The sequence below is a fragment of the Triplophysa rosa genome, linkage group LG18 (assembly GCF_024868665.1).
Source record: "Triplophysa rosa linkage group LG18, Trosa_1v2, whole genome shotgun sequence".
NCBI classification, from domain to species: Eukaryota; Metazoa; Chordata; class Actinopteri; order Cypriniformes; family Nemacheilidae; genus Triplophysa; species Triplophysa rosa.
The window spans coordinates 13,432,728-13,456,030 of NC_079907.1; the positions used below are offsets into that span (position 1 = coordinate 13,432,728).

Sequence of the window (23,303 nt, forward strand, 5' to 3'; positions counted from 1 at the left end):
AAATCTTACACTAGACTTTATAAATAGAAAAGATAGGGAGTGTACGGTTATTACAGTAGGTAGTATGAGTTGAGAACTCGACGTAGACTTCCTGGCTGTGTCTAAAAACCTGCTGAGCTGCCTACACGAACAACACTTTCAGAAGCTGTCTAAAGTTACACAGGCAGCACCGGAGACGCTTTCCAAACCAGCTGACTTGAAACGCGCCTTCGATGCTCCTAAATGCAATCCATTGAGTCAGCGCACTAGTTTTGAGACAACCCCTATATCCACATAATGCCATCATGGAGCAGTGAAACGCAGTACTACCCGACACGGTTGGAGTGATCAGCCCGCTGCCATGCACTTCCACCGTCTCCCGTAGATGTCACGGGCTGGCATATGTGGAAAACGTCCCTCACTCTTACTTATGAGAAGAGTTGCAACACGGAGTGACATGAACCGAGCACCGCTTTTACCGGAGCTAATTTTTTCCACACTAACGTTACTGTTTTTTTTCATACACCGATCGGGCTAGTTTTCTAGCTGCTTGAGCTAACCGTTCACCGGGTTATTTTAATGTGATTATCCACGCGACTTCGCAAGGATCGTTCGGCTCATGAGGCATCGACGAACACACGTCCACGTCTTAAAAGCTGGGTTTTGAGGCCGATAAAATGAAGAAACAGTTCAATCGGATGAGACAGCTCGCCAATCAAACAGTTGGCAGGCAAGTAACGTTCTAGATTTAAAGTTTCTTTCTTATCGTGGACGGGCACGAGCAGCCACGGTTTGATCTGTTGTTATGTTATGTTGTCAGGGCGGCAGCCGACGAATTAACCAAACAAATCATTCCGATTTACCGCTTAGTATAACAAAAACTAGCCAAAGAGTAACTTCGTTTTTTTTTTTTGACGTTATATAGCCTATTCAGTTTGCGCAGTTTAGATAAAGACTCAACTTTTATTACCAGCGCAGCTCAGATGTCTGTGTGAATACGTTTAGTTGTGGCCTTGGTATTGTTTATTTAGTACAACATATTGATGGAAAATCCTATAAGATAAGCTATCTGATAAATAAAGATAACGATGATTTATATGTGCAGTGAGAACATCCCTTGTTAAAAAAGCAAAACAAATTCTAACATTATGTACACTTACGAGCTGTTGCCATCAAAACCATTACCAAATTTTTCATGTACTGTGTTTTTTGGGCCTATTCCAGTATGACTTAATGTTCTATTGGTTCCAATATAACCCATCACGACCCACGGAGACCATTATAGTCGCCATTAAAACCAATACAATTCAATACAATTATAACCGTAAAACCTGTGATGGTTTCAATTAGTTTTAGCAGGCTCCTTAGATTCCATGTCTAAATGCCATTAATGGATTTTTTTGTTTGGCTATTTTTAGTTGAATTACCTAATTTGTTTGTTTGTCAGCTATCTAACAGTATCCTTTGAGCTCATACTTTGTGTCCTACATTGAAGTGGTATGTGCATGCTCATCAATTCTGACTCCTCTGTTGATAAAGCCTCAAACTGCATTCTTCTAAGCTGTTTGTGTCCTCGAGGGTATTTTAGATCCTCAAAGTGTGGACAGATGTGAACACAGATCAGTGAGGGTGTTGATGTAGATGATTTTTTCTTCCAGACAGAGAAATAATCTGGTGACTTCAAGTATTTCAGTAGGTTTAAATTGAGTTTGAATGTATTGGTATGAGTTCCACACACTTTATCTGGAAATTTCTTTTAGTAATTATCCTCCAGTATTTGTTATGCGCCTTTCTTGTTTTTAGCTGTAATGACACATTCAGTTGGAGGGATACAGCTTCCTAGCAGCCATCCTCATTTACCTGATGGTTAACCTGACCGTTACCATCCATGTCCTCTGCCTCATTCCCTTTAAATGTCTGTAATTTGATCGGCCACCGGAGGCTTTCGGCTCACTTGGTGACAATAGGACACTACGCAATGCGAAATGCTAGTAGCTAACAGTTTGCTCTGTTCACGCTGAGGTCAACTGTGGCGTTACCTTTCATTTTCGGTTCTAAGGTAGATAACCAAGGGGATTTATCATTTTGTCTCAAAATTTGGATTACCTGGAAGTTTAAAATGCTATCAAGCTTGTGGGGCTTCACAAAACAACTCACTCTGTAAACGGAGTATGTGCACCATCACAAGCCCAATGTTTTTTTTTTACAAAATATGAGACGTCAGTGTACATTATAAAAATAGATTTCTAGTTTAATTGTTGTACATTTACAGTAAATGTGTGAAAGTATGTTGAAGTGGGACATTGCATCCATAGTATCACAATTCAGATGTTCTAGCATATTAGGAGAAGTAAACAACATGACACCCTCCCCCCAATGATTTTGTTAAAACCCTGTCATGTCAGTGGCTCAAATATTCATTCGCATATGCCCGTGGACTGAAAGAGCTGTTAGCTGAGGCATTTGACCTTACATTGTGAAGCTAAATCCAGCTCTACAGTTTTTATTCTGTTGATAGAGCATAAACAGTGGAAGTGTGATTTGTGAAGAAAAAAATACAGGTTGATTTGACCTGTAATTTTGCCTTGCTGTTTTTTATGGTACTTTAGACAAGGATTGACAAAATTGGACAAAAGTTGCAGGTTGTGGATTAACCACTTTGGTTTCTCATTTCCTAAATAATACAACAACATAAATGACCATTGTTATCCATAAACATTGCCTCTTAAACACAACCCAAATCCTTTTACAGGTTAAATATGTTCTGGAATTCTCAATTCTTCCTGAATTTATTTTACAAACAATAAATTAGAGTGATGCAGAAAACAGACTTGACTTCTTTGAGGGTGGGATGTGGGGGGCCGGGGGTTAGGTGGTTAGATGTAGGACTCAGCTGGTCCCATGGTTCCTGTGATTGTGAGGAGGCAGTACACTGTGTTCGGCATTCAGCCCCTCAGAGGAAATCTCTTCTTATTCTTTTTTAAACAGGAAGTTGTACTGAGGAAGTTTCACTTCTATGAATGAAATCAAAGAATCGACTCCAAGGCACATGCAGGAATGATCTTTTTGCATGTAAAGTATGTAACAACTAACAAGCCTCGGGAAGGTGAACATTTTTCTGATCTGTTATCTAACTGCATGCTTATATAATGTAAAATTACATAATAATTTTCAGATGGCTGAAACCACCTGTCGATTTGCTGATAATGCAAAACTATTGTCGCAGCAGAGGTCTGTCAGTGGCCTGCAGGCACTGTTTGATTCGGCACACTGAACAGAATGGCAAGATGATCGAGCAAGATGATCATTATGTAAAAAAGTCTGCTTTTTAATACACTGTTCAAGAAAACAACAAGTCAGTTTAAAGATTATCTTCATGGTGCCTTGTCTGTTCTTACATCTGGGTGGGCCAAAACAAAACTATACTGTTGTTAAGCAAAATTGAATATATAGCTTAATATGGTGATAATAAAGATGTTAAAGTGGAAGTTCACCCAAAAATCAACTTTGTGTGATGTTTTACTCACCCACATGACGTTAAACATGTTTAGAGAACTTCCGCTGTCTTCGGAGCACAAATAGAGATATTTAGGTGACATCCGAGAGCTTTCCAGGCCTCCTCTCAGACATCATGGTGTCAGTTTTTGCCAAGGTCCAGAAAAGTACTGAAGACATTGTTAAATTGGTCCATCCGCGCATAGTGGCTCAGTTGAATTTTTTTAAGCGACGAGAATGCTTTATGTGCGAAAAACAAACAAACCAAAATACAGACTTTAATCGATATATTCTCCTCTGTCTTGTCAGTGTATGGCGCGCGTTCACTTCTTCGTCTTCTTCTTGGACGAGAGCACTTCAAAAGTAGACAGGTTTGTGCGCCACATGGGGCTTGCCCCTATTGGATGCCGGCGCTCTGACTCACAACGCGGCAGCGCAAGTCTGTGTTTACATGCAGAAGACGAAGAAGTGCTCTCGTGAACGCGAGCCATACACTGACAAGACAGGAGAATATATCGATTAAAGTCGGTGTTTTGGTTTGTTTTTCGCACACATAAAGCATTCTCGTCGCTTCAAAAAAATTCAGCTGAGCCACTATGAGCGGATGGACCAATTTAACAATGTCTTCAGTACTTTTCTGGACCTTGGCAAAAACTGACACCATGGTTTCAATGAGGAGGCCTGGAAAGCTCTCGGATGTCACCTAAATATCTTTATTTGTGCTCCGAAGACACCGGAAGTTCTCTAAACATGTTTTACGTCATGTGTGTGAGTAAAAAATCACACAAAGTTGATTTTTGGGTGAACTTCCACTTCAAGAGCTTTTTTGTCAGGAATCATTCACACCAGTATATCTAAATGTCAAAATGTACAAATATATGCTTTCCATATTAATATTTATGTTCTAAATATTTTCAAAATGGAAAAAATGGTATGCAGAGACTTTTATTTTGTAAGTGAATCAAACTGATGTCATATTGTTGAATAATTTCTTTGAAACGTACCTTTTAAATCCAAGGAAATGCATTGAATTTTAAATTCAGACAATCTAATACACATCAGTTTACGTGCAAGGCACAAAACAAGGATCACAAACCTTTTCTGTAGTAAGTCACATCCATTAAGAAATTTAAAGGCAGAAATGCAACACAAAATATTTATTATATTTAAATTAGCAAAATTGTTGTAGACTACATATATATTACACATACATGCATATACATACAGACACACACACATATAAACCATAAATGGACATGTTGCTTCAGGCTATATAGTCATTCATTTATTCATTGAAGGTAATGTAAAGAGAATGGAATTACTTTGTTGTTGCGCTTTGTTATTTTAATTCCTCTTCAGGGTGTAAAGCTTCCTCCACAAAATTAGAAAGCATTTATTTTAAAGTCTGTTTTATATATAATCCCAAGAGTTTACTTAGACATTTAGAGTTGTGTCTGGATCGATTTCAGTCTTGTAGACCTTTCTTCATGTCCTCCTTTGTTAATTGAAAGCAGCTGTCCTCCGCGTCACGAGGTTACAATCATGTAGTTTTAGCAGCAGGATGAACTGGGGCTGAGATTTGTGGGTAACATGGCAGTCGAAAGGAAGACGTAAAGCAGTGCTTAAGATCATTTCTCACTTTTTTAGACTCGGTATTGTGTCCTACCTAAATTAGTCATGCCTTATTAATGCAGTGGGAATGAAGTGAAAGTCACCTTTTTCAGATCACTATGAGTTGACGCAAGATATTAAGATGAATATAATAAACTGTTAGTCATAACAGTTGAAGCTGTTAATAAAATAAACGGCATGCTTTTCATCTACTGTAATGTTATCTGAATGGTTGAAACTCAAGCTGCATAAAAAAAGTCATAGTGCTAATAAACAAACAAATGCGGCTCATTCATTTTATGCCTGGGCATTTATGGAAAACTCAGCAGCTAATCGCTAAATCATGTAATGAAAATAAACTTGTAATATATTACAAATAAAAGATGTCTTTGGTGCTGTTAAAGTTGGGAAAAAACTAAACATTTTTTACTGACTTTCACTATAGAAAAAGAATTGAGATGCGAGTTTGTGGTGCATTTAATGCTATTATGATATGACGGACAAGCTGAGACTAGCATGATAACACATGACATCCTTCATGCGTTTTACTGTTACGGTTGCCACAACAGAAAGTGAGAGAGATCCACCTCGCTGCCCTAAGTTTTTCTTTTTTTATCGCCACAGCCTGTTTTATTATATGAGCTGTAATGCTGACGTCCATTTGAGGGTTCATAGAGTATCTACCTGTTCTCACCGTTCTGGCTGCACACTTCAGTATATTGACCTTTCGACAAAAAAGCTTTAACCAGCCTAATCCGATCTTCAAAACCTGGTTAGTCTGGTCTGTTCTGCTGGTTTTAGAAGGGTTCTCTTTATCATTACAGTAGCTAACACATTAGGTAACAAACACTGACGTAAGAGTAAAAAAAGCTAATTTAGGAAGGCAATTTTTAAGGTGAGGTCACAAAACCTGTCTTTGATTCATTTTTGTGAAACAGTGGAGTGTCAGACAGTTGTCATATGTGTGAGTAAGCTGTGTGAACTGGGCTGGTGATGTCCTCTTACATTCTTGAAGTTTCACATAGACCGCACATAATCCAGTGCCATGGTCAAAGCCCTCTATGAGTTTACTATTAATAGTGTCATAACTGTTTGTTCATGGGGCTGACAGTGAACTGCTAAAATTCCCTGGGAAAGTAAATACCTGTGGCTCTCATTTCAGACAGTTGGTTACATTGGAGAAACTGTCAGCTGTTGGATAAACTTTACTAGGGTTTCTTCTTTTTTACCAGTGTGTATTACCATTATTTCATAGCATTGAGTTGAGGTCCTGTTCAGGCTCTCTTGTACCTCAACTCTTTAGGCACTAGCAACACCAAGGGTTTGAATCCCAGGCAATGTACCTACTGTGAAAAATTTACTGAAAGGCCTGAATGTGTACTGTACAATGCTTTGGATAAAAGCATGTGTCAAATGCAAATGTAAATGTTCAGTATGCACAGTGTGCATATATCTAATGATTTTTTTGCTTGTGTGTTTTACAGAGCAGAGAAAACAGAGGTCCTCAGTGATGACCTGTTGCAGGTGAGCACTTTCCCTTTTATTTCCTGTTTATTGGCTATTATCCATCTTGTTTTAAATGGTGGGAAACTAGGAAAAGTACAGAAAGGTGAAGTCATCGATGTTAAGCAAATACATTCTAGGTCATTTATTTTTTTTCACATTGAAATGAATTACTTGCGGCACATACCCCAGCTGTGTTTTTGCTGTGTATTTGCATCGGGTGCGGGTGCTTTTTATATCAAAAACTGAAATGATTGGGCTATGCAGGGATAAGACTGCATGAAATATACTTGCCATGTTTCACTATGATGTTACTTTTTAACGCCAGTGGATTTTAAAAACAATGAAAAATTAAAGAAAAAAAGAAGAAAATGAAAATTCTGTCACCATCGGAAGCTGTGTAAATAACTGAATAAGTACATACTGTATACTAGGGCTGTGCATGATTAATCGCGATTACAACAAAATTATGCTGAAATCGAGCTGGCTCGATTATGCAAGGCATCAATAATTTTTTTATGCGTAGCTTGTCCGTGAAGCACGACTCTGGGATCAGTAGAAATGCTGCTCGATCTAAAAGCAGTGCGAGTTTGAGTCGCTTATAACGTGCATTTAATAAAGCAACACCCGTCAAACATGATCATTATAAATATACTTTATTATCATAAAAATACCTGATGAGGCTTGAGGAACAGTGATAAAAAGATGTCCATAGGCATTTCCTAGAACTACATGTGTTATGGTCTTCTTCTGCAGTGCGTATTTGGAGTTTCTGCATGAGAGCGCCCTCTGGCTTTCGGGTGCAGCAGCATTTTACCGTACTTTACTCACAAGCTGTGCATAAATCACGTAATATATATTTCGGTTAATCGTGCACAGCCCTAACATATACTGTGTAAGCTACTGTGATTTCGGACAAATGTAAAAATGATACTACTATGTTGTCTAGAATATTGATAGACCGATATTAATATTTATAAATATTTAATATAAATTGAATATTTATATTTATTAATAACTAGATGTGGCACTGCCGTTACAATGAATGGCAAGGAATGCAACGCTGAATATGGCCGCTTTAGCGAAGGAAGTCCCGCTTTCCAGTAAAAAGAGCCAATCATCAATCAGTAAAAACTGACGATTTGGGGCGGGACTCTTGTGAGGCGCCTACCAGCCTATGCGCAGGTGCTGTAGAAGAGGCGACATCGAATAATTTTTAGCACAATTTAAGCTCAGCAAACCAAAGTTATGTATAGTTCATGTCATATTTAAATACTGATCGGAAATCTGCTGTTTAATTGTGATTTTTGTTAGCGATTCTAGAAATATTTGCCTTCCCCCATTCATGCAGATAGGACTGTGGACTTACCAGCTGCCCAGTGGCGTTGTAAACATGGCAGACTTTGACGATATATTGCAGTGGCCGATATGTTGGGTTGATATTTGAAAATCTGAAAATATTTTGAAAATAATTTTTGTATAATCTGCCTATAATTTTTTCAGTTAGGCCGCTAATTAGCGCGTTTGTGAATTTCTGTTATATCGGCATCTTATCGGCCAGTTGGCCACTGTGCTTACATTTAATATTGGCACTGGCCTTCAAAAACCCATATCGGTCGACCACTAATCTAGGATTTTTGTGCATATTAATTTTCACAGTATTAAATTTTTTATATCGCTCATGTCCTTCTGAAACCTTGTATCTCCATATTTCGTGATTTTTTATTTTTTGCTATAAATCATTATTATTAGCCACCCTTTATGTTTGTCACTGGGTTTTGCAAATACTGTATCTAACCAATAAAAAGTATTAAAAAGTGCTTGTCAACTGCGACAGCACAGTGTTTGAACCATTTCAAAAGTACAGTGTTTTTTCCATTTCCTGAAAAATAACGAATTTGGACGTCCGAGGATTCGGAAGGACAACAATGATACAAATTTTATATCATTTTTTAGGTTCCAATGCCCGTTATTTGTTTTAAAGCATAGTTTTGTCCACTAATGTTTTTGACAGCTTGTTTTTTTATTGGCTGACTGTGTCTAAAATTATCCAAGAGATGTTTGGGCATATCAAGGAAGAATCATGTCGACATCCCACTTGGCATTCAGAGTCTGTTTCACAGCGGTATCCCATCAGCCCATTCTCAGCTGTCTGCACAGAACATTACACAGGTTCCTCAGAGCTCTTACAAACCCTTATCCAGACGTGACTTGTCACACTCCCCAATGCATTCTGGGAATTTTTAGGGCTAACCTGAGTTACCTGATCCAAGCGTTGAATGGCATGCAGGTCTACCAAATCGCTTTTCCGGACATGCCTGAAGTGTTTTATTTTGGCAATGACTAATCAGAATTTACTGGTATTTCCCCGCTCTCTGAACACAGTGTAATAAATTCCATACGAAACAAAACTACAGCGTATTGTTAGTGAATGTTTTGTCTGCCATCAACCTGCCAATTTCTATTCTGTGATGGCAACAGGGCAAACATTTAAAGACCTCTCACACCAGATGATCCATACAACCTTCCAACAGGATCTCCCTCAGCAGAAAAAGAGCCGACAATAAGAGTCAGTGATTCCCCTTGTTCCTGTGTCAGGTGGCGGGTCTCCGCTTTCCCATGCAGGAGACGCCTGAGCGGAATGTACGCTTGACCCAGCTGTGCCGGGACCGCCGCAGGGGGAGCGGTATGACGTAAAGGACGCAGAGAAGTGAGAGGAGGCGGTTATCTTCTCTCCCAGCCTGTGGAATTCCTGCACTGGGATGTTTTTGGAACATGAGTGAATTTTTTCTCGCCTGTAATTCTGATCTCTCTTGTGTTCCTCGCTGTTTGTTCAGACATACCGCTCGGTTCACACAGTTCTGGAGCGACATTCCTCGCATGGTTGTGTTAGTGCTGACTTGTATTAAAGCGGACACGCCCTTCTTCCATCAACAAAATGAAACTGTATTAAAAAGCTTTGACAGTGATCCTCCCCTCTGATAAGACTGGCAAGACCTTTTATAAAGGCAAAGTAAATAATAAATTAAATAAAATTTTCAGAAACTAGGGCTGTCAATAGATTACAATTTTTAATCAAGATTAATCGCATCATTTTTGTGCGATTAATCGCACACGTATAGTGAAATTAAATATATATAAATATAAATATACTTTTACATTCTAATAATTTCATATTTTATCTACAACTGAATGTAGAAACAACACATTTCTTTAACAGCATCATTTTATGAATGAAAGCCAACATTCTAATATTGTTGGCTTTGCAAATGATGTCTTTATTAAATATACAGTGATATACAGTATATGTGTTCACCAGACGCAACCGTTGTCGCGTTGCGTTGAGCCGTGCCGTGTTCCACAGCCAGAGGCTGTCAATCTATACTGGACGTGTCAATACAACAATTTCAAATCGCGCCTAAATAAAAAAATTAAAGGCCTTTATATGAATAAGAGTGTAATTATATAATGTAACGCTAGACAATGTTGACAGATAAAACGGATGCTGCATTAATGGCGTTAAATATTTTTAACGAGTTAAGCCCATTGCACATTTGAGTCTGAAATTTGCGTCCGAAATTTCCGCACGTTAAAAAATAAATGCGACCTCACGTTGTGTCAATAACATTTACATACTGCCTCCGATATTTTCGTCCGTCATAAAAAATTTCGGTCTGGGTTAGATTTTCTGCGTTTTTCGCATCCGTAGCAAGCATTTTGAAAGGCGTTTTGACAATTCAGAGACACCGTACAAACGAGCACCAAATACGAAAAAAACGCATACGAAAGATTTCGGACTGTATGTGCAAATACCTTTAATGTGTTAACAGCCCTAACAGAAACACATTTATCTTTTTGATGAACTATTCCTATAACTGAGCTTGATAGACATGCTTTGCAATATAAAGATAACAATTCTGTCTGAAAGAATTTGCTTATTTGTTTAATAAAATCTTTTAAAAATATTGTTGATTTTTAATTGCTTTTTAATAATGAGATTGTGTCTACTCCGATCCTCTTTAATCTTTCGTTTTTGGAAAAATTTTGTTTTACATTAGGAGTGTTTATATTTTTCCTGCAATTGCAAGAGGTATTCAGTTGTCTTCATTTTCCCCTATGGAAATGTGTGGGTAACTATGGTAACTGGGGTTTACTTTCCTATACATTAAACCAAACCAACTTAAGAAAAGCCACAATGTATTAAGCTGAGGAATATTTGCTCAATTTTTGTGATAATTACTTTTCAGGGTTTTTTTACTGTTCTGTTTTTACTTTTGCATACTTCATCTAGAATGCCAACTTTTATGTAACAGAATGATGCAAATATATTTGAAAAAAGGTTTTCCCATTTTCCCAGTGCAGTACTTGCTTAACTCATAAACTTTAGGCATGCCTGCTGGGAAGATGAGTTAACAAGTTACAACACACATTCTTTTCTGCAAAGTCACATATAGTTTACATGCTTCCACTAGGAGTGGGGTAATAAATCATGATTGATCTCACAACGCCTTCATGACTATTAAATGCTCTCTTTTCAGTTTTTGCTACTTGCAACTCCTCAATTCCCAAGGTCTAAGGCCTTGTCTAAGACAGAGGTTTTGTTACCAGAGCAATGCTGAATGTATGCCGTCTGTATCATGTCACAGAGGTTTCTTAGCTGTGTTACATCAGTAGTTCTCAAACTGGGGGCCGTGGCCCCTGGGGGGGCCCCGAGATGGATCCAGGGGGCCACAGATTTTGTGGCATTTTATGAAATATAGAAATTGATCATAGATTTTATGCAATCAAACATCAGAAAAATAAGACCACCAGACAAAAGAATTGATGTTTCTGCATTGTATAACCGAAAATGTTTTTGTTTAAATAAAAATGTTAAATTTAAGATTATAAGTCTTTATTTGGGGGGCCGCAAAGCGATGCACTCTACACAAAGGGGGCCTTGCAACGAAAAAGTTTGAGAACCACTGTGTTACATAACATGCTTACAACAGACTGTGTTTCAGTTCAGCAGCACGCTTTCGTGCTCTGCATGGGGTGCAGGTTGAGGCTCAATATGGGTCGCGGGCCATTATTGACGTCTTGTTTTGTTCTGCACAGATTGAGCGCCGTATGGAGCTGGTGCGAGTGGTTTCGCACAACACGCACAAAAAAATGGCGGCGTGTTTGCAGGGGCAGATCGGCACAGATGCTGAGAAGAGACACGTAAGGGGCTCTAATGACCGCAACACATGTTTCACACACATGTTATGTGACTTATTTGATTGAATTCGTGTGTAACATTGCACAAACCTCCTGTGTTTCTCTCACAGAAAAAGCTTCCACTGACTGCTTTATCGCAGGCCATGCAGGACGGTGGAAGTCAGCTGGGGGAGGAGTCTCTGATTGGGTGATTAGATGACATCAGTATTAAATAGATTAGTGTCGATTGTGTTTAAATAAATAATAGCTGATTGTATCAGTCAAGTTGGAACAAGGGGTTTAGTGTTTGCCTAAAGATCCAGTATTGATATGTCATTTAACTTCTGGGCAGGAAAATGATGGATTTGTGCGGAGATGCGGAGAACAGACTGGCGTCTGAGCTGATGCAGCACGAGGTGCAGATTGAGAAAGACATCTTAGACCCGCTCAATCAGATAGCAGAGGTACTGTATGGACAGTACAAACATATGGAAACTCTCAGGATGCTTTCATAGCCAGAGAGTGTACTGCTTCAGCAATCACAGTACTTCTAAATACAAATGTCTGTTGTCACAGCTGGACATTCCTAACATCCTTAAACAGAGACGGCAGTTAGCCAAGATGGTGCTGGACTATGACTCTGCCCGAGCAAGGTGAGGTATCTGTCATATGCCATTAAGATAAGGCTTTTTTTAAGTAAATAGAGGTGAATCAGGAGTCATTACAATAATTACAGTAATGATGTGCAGAGTTATTACATTTTATAATGCATATAATTGGGGCGGAACTATGAAATTAAGCCAAACATTCGTTTTTCTAACTTTCTATTTTCAGTTTGTCATATATTTCAGTTTTTCAGAAAGGTTTGTTTGAGATCAAAGAATAATTGGTGTGAGAGACGCGTCCCCCGTTGAAGACCCCCGCATTATATCATAACACTAGATTATCCATTTAACAAATGAAACTGTCGTCCTCAGGTGGTTGCAGGCGACCAAGTCGATAATCTCAGGAACAAACACACAAGCACTGACAGCCAAAGCGGACTCGCTTAAAGAAGAGGTTGATGAAGCTATGAACAAAATGGAGCTGTGTAAGGTACTGATGTATAAACAAGCCCGAATGTGCCTGCAATACTGCTTTTTTGTTGCTTATGGATTTTACACCCACCTTCTAGGTCGATAATATTCAATATCATTATTAATAGCCTATATTTAAAATTCGATACGTAAAAATGATAATTCAGTCATTATTTTCTCACACTGGTGCCATGAAGCCACAGCTTTTTCTTTTAAAACAAAAGGTTGAAAGTCCTTGCTCTTGTCCTTACATTGAAGGCTGACTAGCACCCATCGCTTGTATCAGCGTATCGTAAAAAACTGTAACGTAATTTCATTGCAAATATTAAAGCTTGAACCAATAGGCACTATAATACAGTCTGTAAATAATAACAGGATCATTTTTGGGTGAACCGCCCCTTTAAATGGGTTCACAAGGAATGCATGTGTTGATAACAAGTTTAGCTTGAATGCACTGTAGGTTAAAGGGATAGTTCTGCCAAAAATAAAAACCATTTTATTATTTACTCACCCCCATGTCCTTCCAAACCTGTATGACTTTGTTTAGAAGAACACAAAATAAGATATTTTGAAGAATGTTCGTAACCAAAAAACATAGACTTCCACGGTGTAGACAAAACTATTGAGACATTCTATTCTTGTGTTCCACAGAATAAAGCAAAGGTCACAGGTTTCGAATGACACGAGGTAAATAAGTGATGACGGAATTTTTATTTTTGGGTGAACTGTCCCTTTAAGGAGATCTCTGTGACATTCTAAATAAGTGAATACGAATTGTAAATTTTGTGTGAACTGTCCCTTTAAGGAGATGTACAGATGTAAATGTGACACTTTTTAAACATTATTACAATTGTTTTCAATTTCTTTATGAATTACTCTATGCTGTAGTTCATATGCATCTCTTTATCCACCATTAAATGATCAAACCAATAGTTTTGTATAAGAAATAACCAGTTATGTTGTTTCACTTTAGGATCAACTCTCAGCAGACATGTACAATTTCTTCTCAAAGGAGGCAGACTATGCCCGCTATTATGTTATGGTAAGATCATTTTTGTTTACGTCTTCCGTGGGTTAAGTATCTCAGTCGCTATGTTTATTCCTGTTCATTTCCATGTTTGTTCTGCCTATTGTTCATGTGTCTCTCTTTCCTCAATGTGTGTTCTATCCTCAGTTATTAGAGGCACAAGCGGATTACCACCGAAAATCTCTCACCTTGCTAGAGAGCATCCTGCCAACCATTCAAGCTCAACAAGGTGACATGCTCAGTTTTATTGCCGTGTAATTGACAGGACTATGAACAAAACTAGGCTGCTTAAGGAACTCGCAGAACTTCATTGAGCTTTTCTGTGACGCTCTATTCTGACCATTTTCAGGCGGCCCTTGAAGCCACTTAACTGATTTCGCTCTTGTTTGTGCTATAAAATCAGCACAATAAAATGAATTGAGCACTTGAGTGCTATAAATTGTTATTGTGATGTTTTCCTGCGAGCACACGTGAGTCAGATGGACTTGTTGTCCTCGCTCGTGAGTAATATTTCTCACATCTCACCCACCTGGTTCAGCTTGTCTGAAATGTGGAACACGTACACAGCTTGAAGTGGACAACAAGACAGGATTTAATCAGTTTAGAAAGCAGATGAATCATGTGTGAATGCTGCATTCTGATGCGGTTTGACTTTTTATTTATTGTATATTCATGCAAATTATCTGCTGTTACGCATGTGTAATGTATTCATTTTTGAAAGGGAGAGTTCACCCAAAAAAAATAAATTCTGTCATCGTTTATTCACCCTCATGTCGTTAAGAACCTGTGCATGACTCTTTCGTATGTGGAACACAAAAGATATCTTGAGAAATGTCTCTGTGGTTTTGGGTCCGTACAATATCTTATAATATCTGTTGTGTTCTGCAGAAGAGCAGAAGAAAGAAAGAATGACACGAGGGCAAATTAATAATAAAAGAACTTTTGTTTTTGTGTGAACTGTCGCTTTAAGATTTAAAGGGTGCATGGTGAAAATGATTTGTGAACTGTTTGCAAACATGAGCATTGTTACACATATGTAGATATGTCGAGTCAATCAGACAATCAGAGTGTAGGGATGTACTGCGTCTTTTAAATTATATGGTATATTCAAGACTAGCATATGTCCCCTCAACAGATTCATGGACTGAGAAGCCAGCGTTTGGTACAGCCCTGGATGAGCACCTGAAGCGCAGTGGCAGAGAGATAGCGCTCCCATTAGAGGCCTGCGTCATGATGCTACTGGAGACTGGTATGAAAGAGGAGGTACAGTATGGCAGAACGGTGCATCAGTCATACACATCAAACATCGCATAGTGAATCTGTAAAAGGAATACTCTCCTGTGCCGTTAAATATAGTAGATTGACGAACCAGTATACATATTTATTTATACTTTACACATGTATATGTAATTTATATTTTTCAACACAAATAAAAGTGTGCATGTTCAACTTATTTGTTCTCGTTCTTCCAGGGTCTTTTCCGAATAGCAGCAGGAGCCTCTAAACTGAAGAAGCTGAAGGCAGCACTGGACTGCTCCACCTCACAGCTGGAGGAGTTTTACTCCGACCCACATGCTGTTGCTGGTACAGCTCGTTCTGTTGTGTGTATCAGTAATATATTGTCATTTACATCCTCCTAACGTTAAACTACTCCCTCCTGCTTTCAGGGGCATTAAAGTCATATCTGAGAGAATTGCCCGAACCATTGATGACCTACCAGCTGTATGATGAGTGGACACAGGCATCCAAGTAAGCTATTCTGCCAATACTGATAAAAGAGGTTTAAAGGTCTAGTGTATGAAATTTAGCGGTATCTAGTGGTAAGGTTGCCAATTGCAACTAACGGCTCACTCCACTCCTCCCTTTCGAAGCACTATAGTGGCTGACACAGGATTAAGATGTTGTCACGTTTTCGCTTCTTTGCCGAAGGAGATAACGTATTTACCAAGGGGAAATCTTCCGGTCTCTCTCGTGAAACCAACACGGAAGTGACTAAAACTGCAATTCATCGACTGGCCGCTATAGAGGCTGGCTCCAAAACAGAGCAGAATCTCATTGAGCCCCATGTTAAAATGGCCAACTTTACAGCACAAAAAAACATGTTTACAGCCTGGTACAAAAAATTATTTTAGTCTATATAGGTATTTTACCCTTCATGACAACTGTGAGGAGGGTGATTTTTTTTCATAACTCAAATTCTGCAAAATAGTGGCGTGGCCACTTAAGTGACAAGTGGTTTCAGCCAACCGGGCGCCTCAGCTCCAACCACGTCCCGCCTCTTTGTCATTTACGATTATCCGGGAGTGACGCACGATGCCAAGATGGCGACGACCAGCTCCGCCTACTTTAGGCTTCATTTTTACTCTTCACAAGCCTACGGGTGACGTCAAGGACACTACGTCCATATTTTATACAGTCTATGGTATTTACGAAACGCGCTCTGTAGAGCAGTTTGTCCATTTAGGAATACTGTAGAAACAACATGTTTAATTCCATGCAAGGGGACCCACGGTGTATGTAGATAGAAATAGCTAATTCTAAGGTAATAAAAACATAATGTAAGGTCTTTCTACACCTCTAAAGACATAGTTATGTATATTATATTGCATTATTTATGTCCATAGATCCTCCCAAAAATTACACATTGGACCTTTAAAAGTGTTCATTTTTTGTGTTGATAATTACTGTGTTTTACTTTGTCAAGCATCCCGGACCCAGATAAACGGTTACAAGCTTTGTGGGTCACCTGTGATCAGTTACCAAAAAACAACAAGGCCAACTTCAGGTGGGTTTCTGAATTTAAGACAAATAGCTGTACTTTCATACAACTGCAGGCTGGTGAATAAATAATATCGCATTTTGAGAATTGTTTGCAATGTTTTTCAGATACCTTGTTAAGTTCCTTGCTAAGCTCGCACAGGAAAGTGACGTCAACAAAATGACCCCCAGCAATATTGCCATTGTCCTCGGACCCAATCTACTGTGGGCCAAAACTGAAGGGTAGGAATCTTCTTCTGTGGTCCGGCAAAAACACTAATATGTATTCTTTTTAATTCTGGCTAATTCTCTTCTTTGTTCTCACAGGAGCCTTGCAGAAATGGCTGCTGCAACTTCTGTTCATGTGGTGACGATAATTGAACCCATCATTCAACATGCAGACTGGTTTTTCCCTGAGGGTAGGGGCCGTAAAGCTTTAAAAATCTAGTATTTCCCAATGGGAAACGATGGCAAACAAGGTTAAGGTTACCCAGCCTGTTTTGATGTTCTTTTCTGTCTTTACTTCAGATGTGGATTTTAACGTATCCGGTATGTTTTCAATGCCCGCACCCCTGCCGAACAATGTCAACCACCTGACGCCACCCGATTATGACTCGGGCACTATAGAGAGGAAGAGACCTGGTAGCATGGTGGGTCCCGATGGTGAAGTACCTCGAAAAGACAGGTATTTACTCTGATATTTCACACACAATCTCCGATGTTTCATTCTAGGAATGGGTCACTTAGATAATATCCTTTGCTTCACAGAGATCTCCAGTTAAATTGATTTAGAATTCGATTTAATTGATCGTTCGATTTAAATGAATCGTCCAGCTGTCAAACGGATCAGATTATACTCACCATTAACCATCTTGGGTATTGTCTGTTCTACTGATAATTCTCTTGCTTTTTCTTTTAACCCTGCAATGTTTGTGGGTATGAAGAGCTAAATTACTCAAAATTAAAGCTGCAATCTGTAACTTTTGTCTCCGTATCGCCATCTCTGTTTGAAACATAAAATTGCAGGTTACTTCACATATTTTTCTTTGTGTCAAATGATGTCTGACCTGAAAACTCAAATTATTATTATAGATCATTATTATAAGCTTACAGTTGCTAATCGGGATACATTTAGACTGTTTTGAACAGATGTTTATGTACTTGCCCAATACCTGATTTATGTTTATTTTCTCACCAAAAAAGTTACAAATTGCAGCTTTAAATACATATTTTAATAATAAAATCATATAAAATGACTTTCTGGCTATTACATTCAGTGCTATTATAGTTTTGATTTTAGTTTTATGAATATTTTAAATTAGCTTCAATTGGTAACACTTTACAATAAGGTGCTATTTGTTAACAATTAGTTAATGCATTAGCTAAAATAAACTAACAAAGAATGATGTAATAAAGCATAGTGTTAGTTCATTTTAATTTCAGCACTTATGCATTGTTTAAATCAAACGATGTCACTGTTAACATTAGTTAATACACCATGAATTAACATGAATAACTGTATTGACTTGAACTAACATTAATAGGGATTTATAAATACTGAAAAACTAAATTGTTCATTGTTAGCTAATGCATTTACTACTGTTAACAAATAGCACCTTATTGTAAAGTGTTACCGGTTATTTTTTATATTGCTATATAAGATTAATACATTTGTATTTTATTTTTTGTTTTATTATTATTATTATATAGTGCTTTATTTCAGTTTATTTTTGAGACAACATTTCAATTTTTCCTTTAGTTATTCCAATAATTTTAGGTCCATTTTTTATTTTAATGAACAGAACCGTTTTCAAAGTTTTCATTTTTGTAAACTAAAATAACCTTGATTACATTTAATCATTTTGAATTTTGCAAACATTTTTATCCGAAGCACTTATTCAATCATTTAAAGAGTAAATTAACTCTTCATGTTTGGGGGTGGGTCTACAGTACCAATTTTTCTGTGGTTTCCCTCTGCTGGGAATTGTTTAGCACTCGTGGTGTAAAAAAAAAAAATATATTCAAACAGAAATTTGCTGTATTTCTATTATTTTGAAATAAGCCATTTTTGTTAACATTAAATAACATTTAGCAACAGAATTGTTCCATATACTTAATGGTTGATTCCCTTGAACCTGCTCAACCAATGCTGTGAGTTTGGGGCGGGACTACGCATTTGTTCGTCCAATAGAAAAATAGGGGATTGTTTCTGCAACCTGTTACTGAACTTCATATCCGTGAAATTATTTTTAATTTCCATTCCTCAGTTCGAAGAGCCGAGAGCCTGCGTCCACCCCTCCAGCTCAGCGCAATGGCACTGGAGGATCAGGACAACTGAGTGTGGGGACCCCTGTGGCTGGATCTACAGGACCCAGTCCTCACATGGCCCGCAGAGGTAAATGAATCTCCCCAAGATATTTTAGTAGAGTACAACAGCTGCACACCTCACAAAGAAAGAAGTGTTAAACCTTCTCTTATTTTACACAGGTACAAAAAAGCCCGCCCCAGCTCCTCCTAAACCACCCAACCCACCACCAGGGCAACCAACCAATCAGGCACCACCCCAAACCTCTACAGGCACCCCTCAATCCCTTAGCCCCTCCCCTAGACCACTCTCTAGTTACTCACTGACCAATCTGAGCCCCACACAACCACAGGCTCAAACCAACACAACTCCCCGGCGGCACTCAAGCAACCAGCCTCTAATCCAGGCACCAAATCACCCGCCCCCGCAGCCTCCCACACAAGCCACCCCCCCTCCCCAATCCAACGCTTTTGGGTCGAATGCTGGTGACCCAGGAGAGGACCCTTCTCCTCCAAGCACACCCACCCCACCAAGCACGCCTCCACCCACAGCGGTCTTTCACGACAGTCCTGGTCCCGCCGCTGCCCCGGTGTTTCAGTCAGGGTCTCTCCCTCGCCCGAGGCCGGTGCCTAAACCACGCAACAGACCCACCATTCCCCCTCCTCCTCAGCCTCCGGCAACAGGAAGTGACAGCAATGGTATTTGCAGCGCTGCCTTCAAAACAATGGGTGAGGCATTTTTATTTCCATCACACTGAGGTTGTGTTTAGTTTTGTTGGTGTCTGTAGTGTGGGGTTTACTGTAAAGGCTCACTTGAGATGTCTTGAAGATAGATAAGAGTAGGTGGTTGCAGTCTGGGAAAGAACTAAAAACAGAGCGGTTAAGCTTCACTTTGCGCAGCAGATCAGCAATCAGATATAACAGTCAGGAATTTGAAGGAACTAAAATATTGTTTATTCTTGAAGATCAGTATAATTTCCATAATAACAAAAGGTAAAAAATTTATTGAATCAACAGAAATTGCTATTATGTCATTTGGCAAATTTTAAATGAATTATTGGTTGAAATTCAACAGACACTGGAATGGCCATAATACATCTAGAAATGCTGATTAAATAAAATGTGAACCTTTAACATTAGAAGAACCTTTCTGTTTCACAAAAGGTTCTTTGTGGCAAAAAAAGTTCTTCAGGTTATAAAAAGAAAGACATGGTTCTTTAAAGAACCTTTGACTGAATGTTTTTTTGTGGAACCAAATGTTTATTTTATGGCATCGCTGTGAAGAACCTTTGAAGCACCTTTATTTTTAAGCGATGCATGTCGCTTGTGAATTTGTCAGTAGTAAACTGCAGTATTCTGTAGTATATAACAATATACTTTATACTGTATGGTAAACTATTGTAAATACAGTTGTATACTTTAAAGGTCTAAAGGTTTAAAGGTCTAAAGGTTTAAAGGTCTGGTTGAACGCGCAGTTTCTGTCAATCTCATATTAATCTCGAGTACCTATAGAGTAGCATTGCATACTTCGTATCTTCGAAGAGTATTTAGTTTGATCACATTTGTAAAAGATAGATACAGCTGTACGATTATTTCCGAAAACAAACGACCTCCTGGGAGTGTGCGGGGGGAGGAACTAAATCACGAGCACACAATACATGATCGCATTGTCCCTGCATAACTGTTCGAGTTGTTTACATTATGCACGTACGCTCCGATTGCCAACAAAACACAGACATATGACTTAGTTTCACTTACCGCGTGCAGTTCATGTCCGGCATCTTTTAGCGCAGGGACCGCTCCATCTATCAGTTTCAAACGATCTGCAAATCCAGCGTTATATCCACCGTTTATATAACATCCATCACTGAAATACCGTGAACAAACAAACACACCTCAACTTCTCTCACTATCGCAAGAGTAATGAGCTGCAGCTGCAGGCCAACAGCGCAGCCAATCTTGACGCAGCGCAGCTAATCTTGATGGTAGGCAGGTCTTCCTATCACTCGTCGGTTGACGTGTGGGCGGGCTATTTCTTTCGCCATGCCGTGGGCGTGCTTTTCCGGGAAAATTGCCCAATAAGGGACTAAGAAAAGTTGTAACGAAACGGATTTTCATGTTTGAAAAAAACTTCCCAAAACCTATACGAACGCTCGGGGAGTGTATCGAGCACAGAAATACTACGTCATACATCCAACTCGTTTTTTGACAAGTTGACCATGTTAAGCATGAGAAGCCATGAAGCATTTAAGTAGCACCAGTAAAGTAGCCTGGATTAGCAGTCTGGTAATGCTTAGGTTATTGAATAATATTAAACTGCTGGATGACATGATCGGCCAATCAGAACTGAGTTCAGAGATGAAATAAGAACATGTTATCCAGTGCACCTACAATTTAATAAAAAATCTTAAATTCTTTTTAGATTAACGAAGGTATGATGTCTAAAAGGTTTTCACAAAGCCCTCACAGATATTGCACTGGTCAGTGTTGTGTAGGCAGTCCCCACATTGCATGTAAGTGTTAATTCGCAGACATTTTATAACTGGTTATGGTTACACGTCATCACATCATATTTGTTCTTGGCCAATAAATATTTAAGTTGGTGAAGTTGGTGAAGCGCAGCAGCAGCTCCTGGCTCTAAAAATTGACCCACCTCAAGTGACATAACAATTCTACCCGATCCATGAGGAATTGTTCATCTGAAACCAGCCTAATGCTTTATAAAACACAAAACATCAACAAATCTCAGTCCATAATTTCATAAACCTTTTGCTTGCAGATCCGGGGATGACTTTTAAAGGTCTAAGCCGAGCCTTCGTTCCTGACATCGCTGTTGAGAAACCTGTTACCCAACTCAAGGACACAGATCTGGACACGGAGAGCACTGTTCTTTAAAGATGGCCTTGAACCTGTCACCCTTTCCCTTAACCAAAGGTTTGCTTGAAGGGCTGCTCCTCACACCATTACCAAAGTGTTTATCGTCTTGGCTGTACTCCTCTAATACTCTCTGCTTCAGACAATCCCGGTGGCACCAGGAAAACTGCCCCCCCCATGATGTAGCACACCTGTTTAAAGCTGCCCGTTTATTGCTACGGCAGGATAAAAAAACCTGTGTTGCATGAGGAATGTTAATGTAAAGGACTGGCATGTGTAGTAATGGGGGAAACAATCGGATTGTTGTGAGGTACGTGTAGGTGAGTCTTAAAATGGCCTTAATAGTTGCACAGAGCAAATACTCAGAGGATGTGGAAGATGAAAACTGTGGCTTTATGAATAGCTTGTGACTGCAGGTCTCCAGTCAACACGTTTCCCATATATTATGTGTGGGAAAAACCATCAGTACATTCCTAGAAGTTAGTGTCTTTTTTCATGCAATATATTGGTGTATAAAAATGCCTAAGGATTCATTTTTTTGCCTTTCACAGCTTATGATGTCATACTGTGGCATTAATATGACTGGACCGAGATAAAATTATGTGGTAGAGCATCACTCTACGTTTTGTAACAAGAAGACTGACCTGCATATGTCAAAGAAGCAATTTCCTATTGGACATCAAATCTGTCACTTTTTGTAATGAAAAAGGTCAACGCATGTACTTTAGTGATATTCTGCAATGGAATTCGTATGTTACGGCTTTGTTTGTGTTTACCAGGACAAGAGCATTTTTTGTTTCCCTCTTTTTACCGCAGACATGGTACCAACATGGGGACAATGTGCCACTTGGAAATTCTTCAGTTGTACTTTAGCTAAGAGCTGACATCATTGCTTACATTTTTCTTGTAGCGTTTTTCTCAACACTGTTATCAGTATAAAAAAAAAATGTTGTGTTGAGATTGTGACTTAGACTAGATTAAGGGGTGTCTGATCGCAAGAACCAACCAACGCCAAAGACTAGCACTGCTGATGTACAAGCTGATATACGCTGCTCTTTGTTTGTTTGTTTGTTTGTTTATTCTCACATGATTAGGATCCGTTTTCATATGAGAGAAAAATGTAGGCAATCGTGACCACTGTTAGCATTTATTTTCTCTTGCATTTACCGTGATGCCTTACCTAAGTTCACTTACAAGAGCTATTTTACAAAGGGTTGGAAAATAAACCGACTTTACACTTATGAAACTATAAATGTTGATGGTGTATTTAAAGAGGTTAGCGGCTTTGTGCCCGAAGACTTTGCCTTTAAGGAATTTAAAAAAAGAATTAAAAATGCATGGTATTACTGCTTCAAACGGAATTAAAAAAGTGAAACAGGAACTTGTGTTACAGTGTTTCATTTTGGCATCACGTACGCCTCAGAAGCTCCGAATGTTTTTATTTTTCATGTTTTTAGAGGAAAGGATGTGTCAGATTTGATAAGAAAACGGACACTTTT

At 38.8% G+C, this 23,303-nt stretch overlaps 1 protein-coding gene across 2 annotated transcripts; it reads left to right on the top strand.

Moving 5' to 3' along the window:
- Nucleotides 1-9: 9 nt before the first annotated feature.
- Nucleotides 10-23,179, top strand: arhgap17a (Rho GTPase activating protein 17a). 2 transcript variants are annotated; one of them, XM_057357717.1, is made up of 19 exons: nt 10-709; nt 6,570-6,609; nt 11,686-11,790; nt 11,898-11,974; nt 12,119-12,230; nt 12,343-12,419; nt 12,744-12,861; nt 13,816-13,884; nt 14,017-14,098; nt 15,005-15,132; nt 15,342-15,453; nt 15,537-15,618; nt 16,574-16,654; nt 16,756-16,869; nt 16,954-17,045; nt 17,155-17,311; nt 18,894-19,021; nt 19,114-19,659; nt 21,710-23,179. In XM_057357717.1, the coding sequence occupies exons 1-19, from the start codon at nt 657-659 to the stop codon at nt 21,823-21,825; spliced, it is 2,289 nt and encodes a 762-aa protein (XP_057213700.1). In that variant the 5' UTR covers nt 10-656; the 3' UTR covers nt 21,826-23,179. The 2 variants fall into 2 exon arrangements, with proteins under 2 accessions (XP_057213700.1, XP_057213701.1); XM_057357718.1 differs by lacking the exon at nt 10-709 and adding an exon at nt 3,067-3,085.
- Nucleotides 23,180-23,303: the final 124 nt, after the last annotated feature.

What these genes read in the sequence shown, in the direction of transcription:
- arhgap17a (XM_057357717.1), top strand. Translation starts at nt 657, where the DNA reads ATGAAGAAACAGTTCAATCGGATGAGACAGCTCGCCAATCAAACAGTT. An exon ending in GGGGAGGAGTCTCTGATTGG is followed by an intron (nt 11,975 to 12,118) that starts GTGATTAGATGA and finishes ACTTCTGGGCAG; the next exon opens with GAAAATGATGGATTTGTGCG. An exon ending in ATGCCCGCTATTATGTTATG is followed by an intron (nt 13,885 to 14,016) that starts GTAAGATCATTT and finishes TTCTATCCTCAG; the next exon opens with TTATTAGAGGCACAAGCGGA.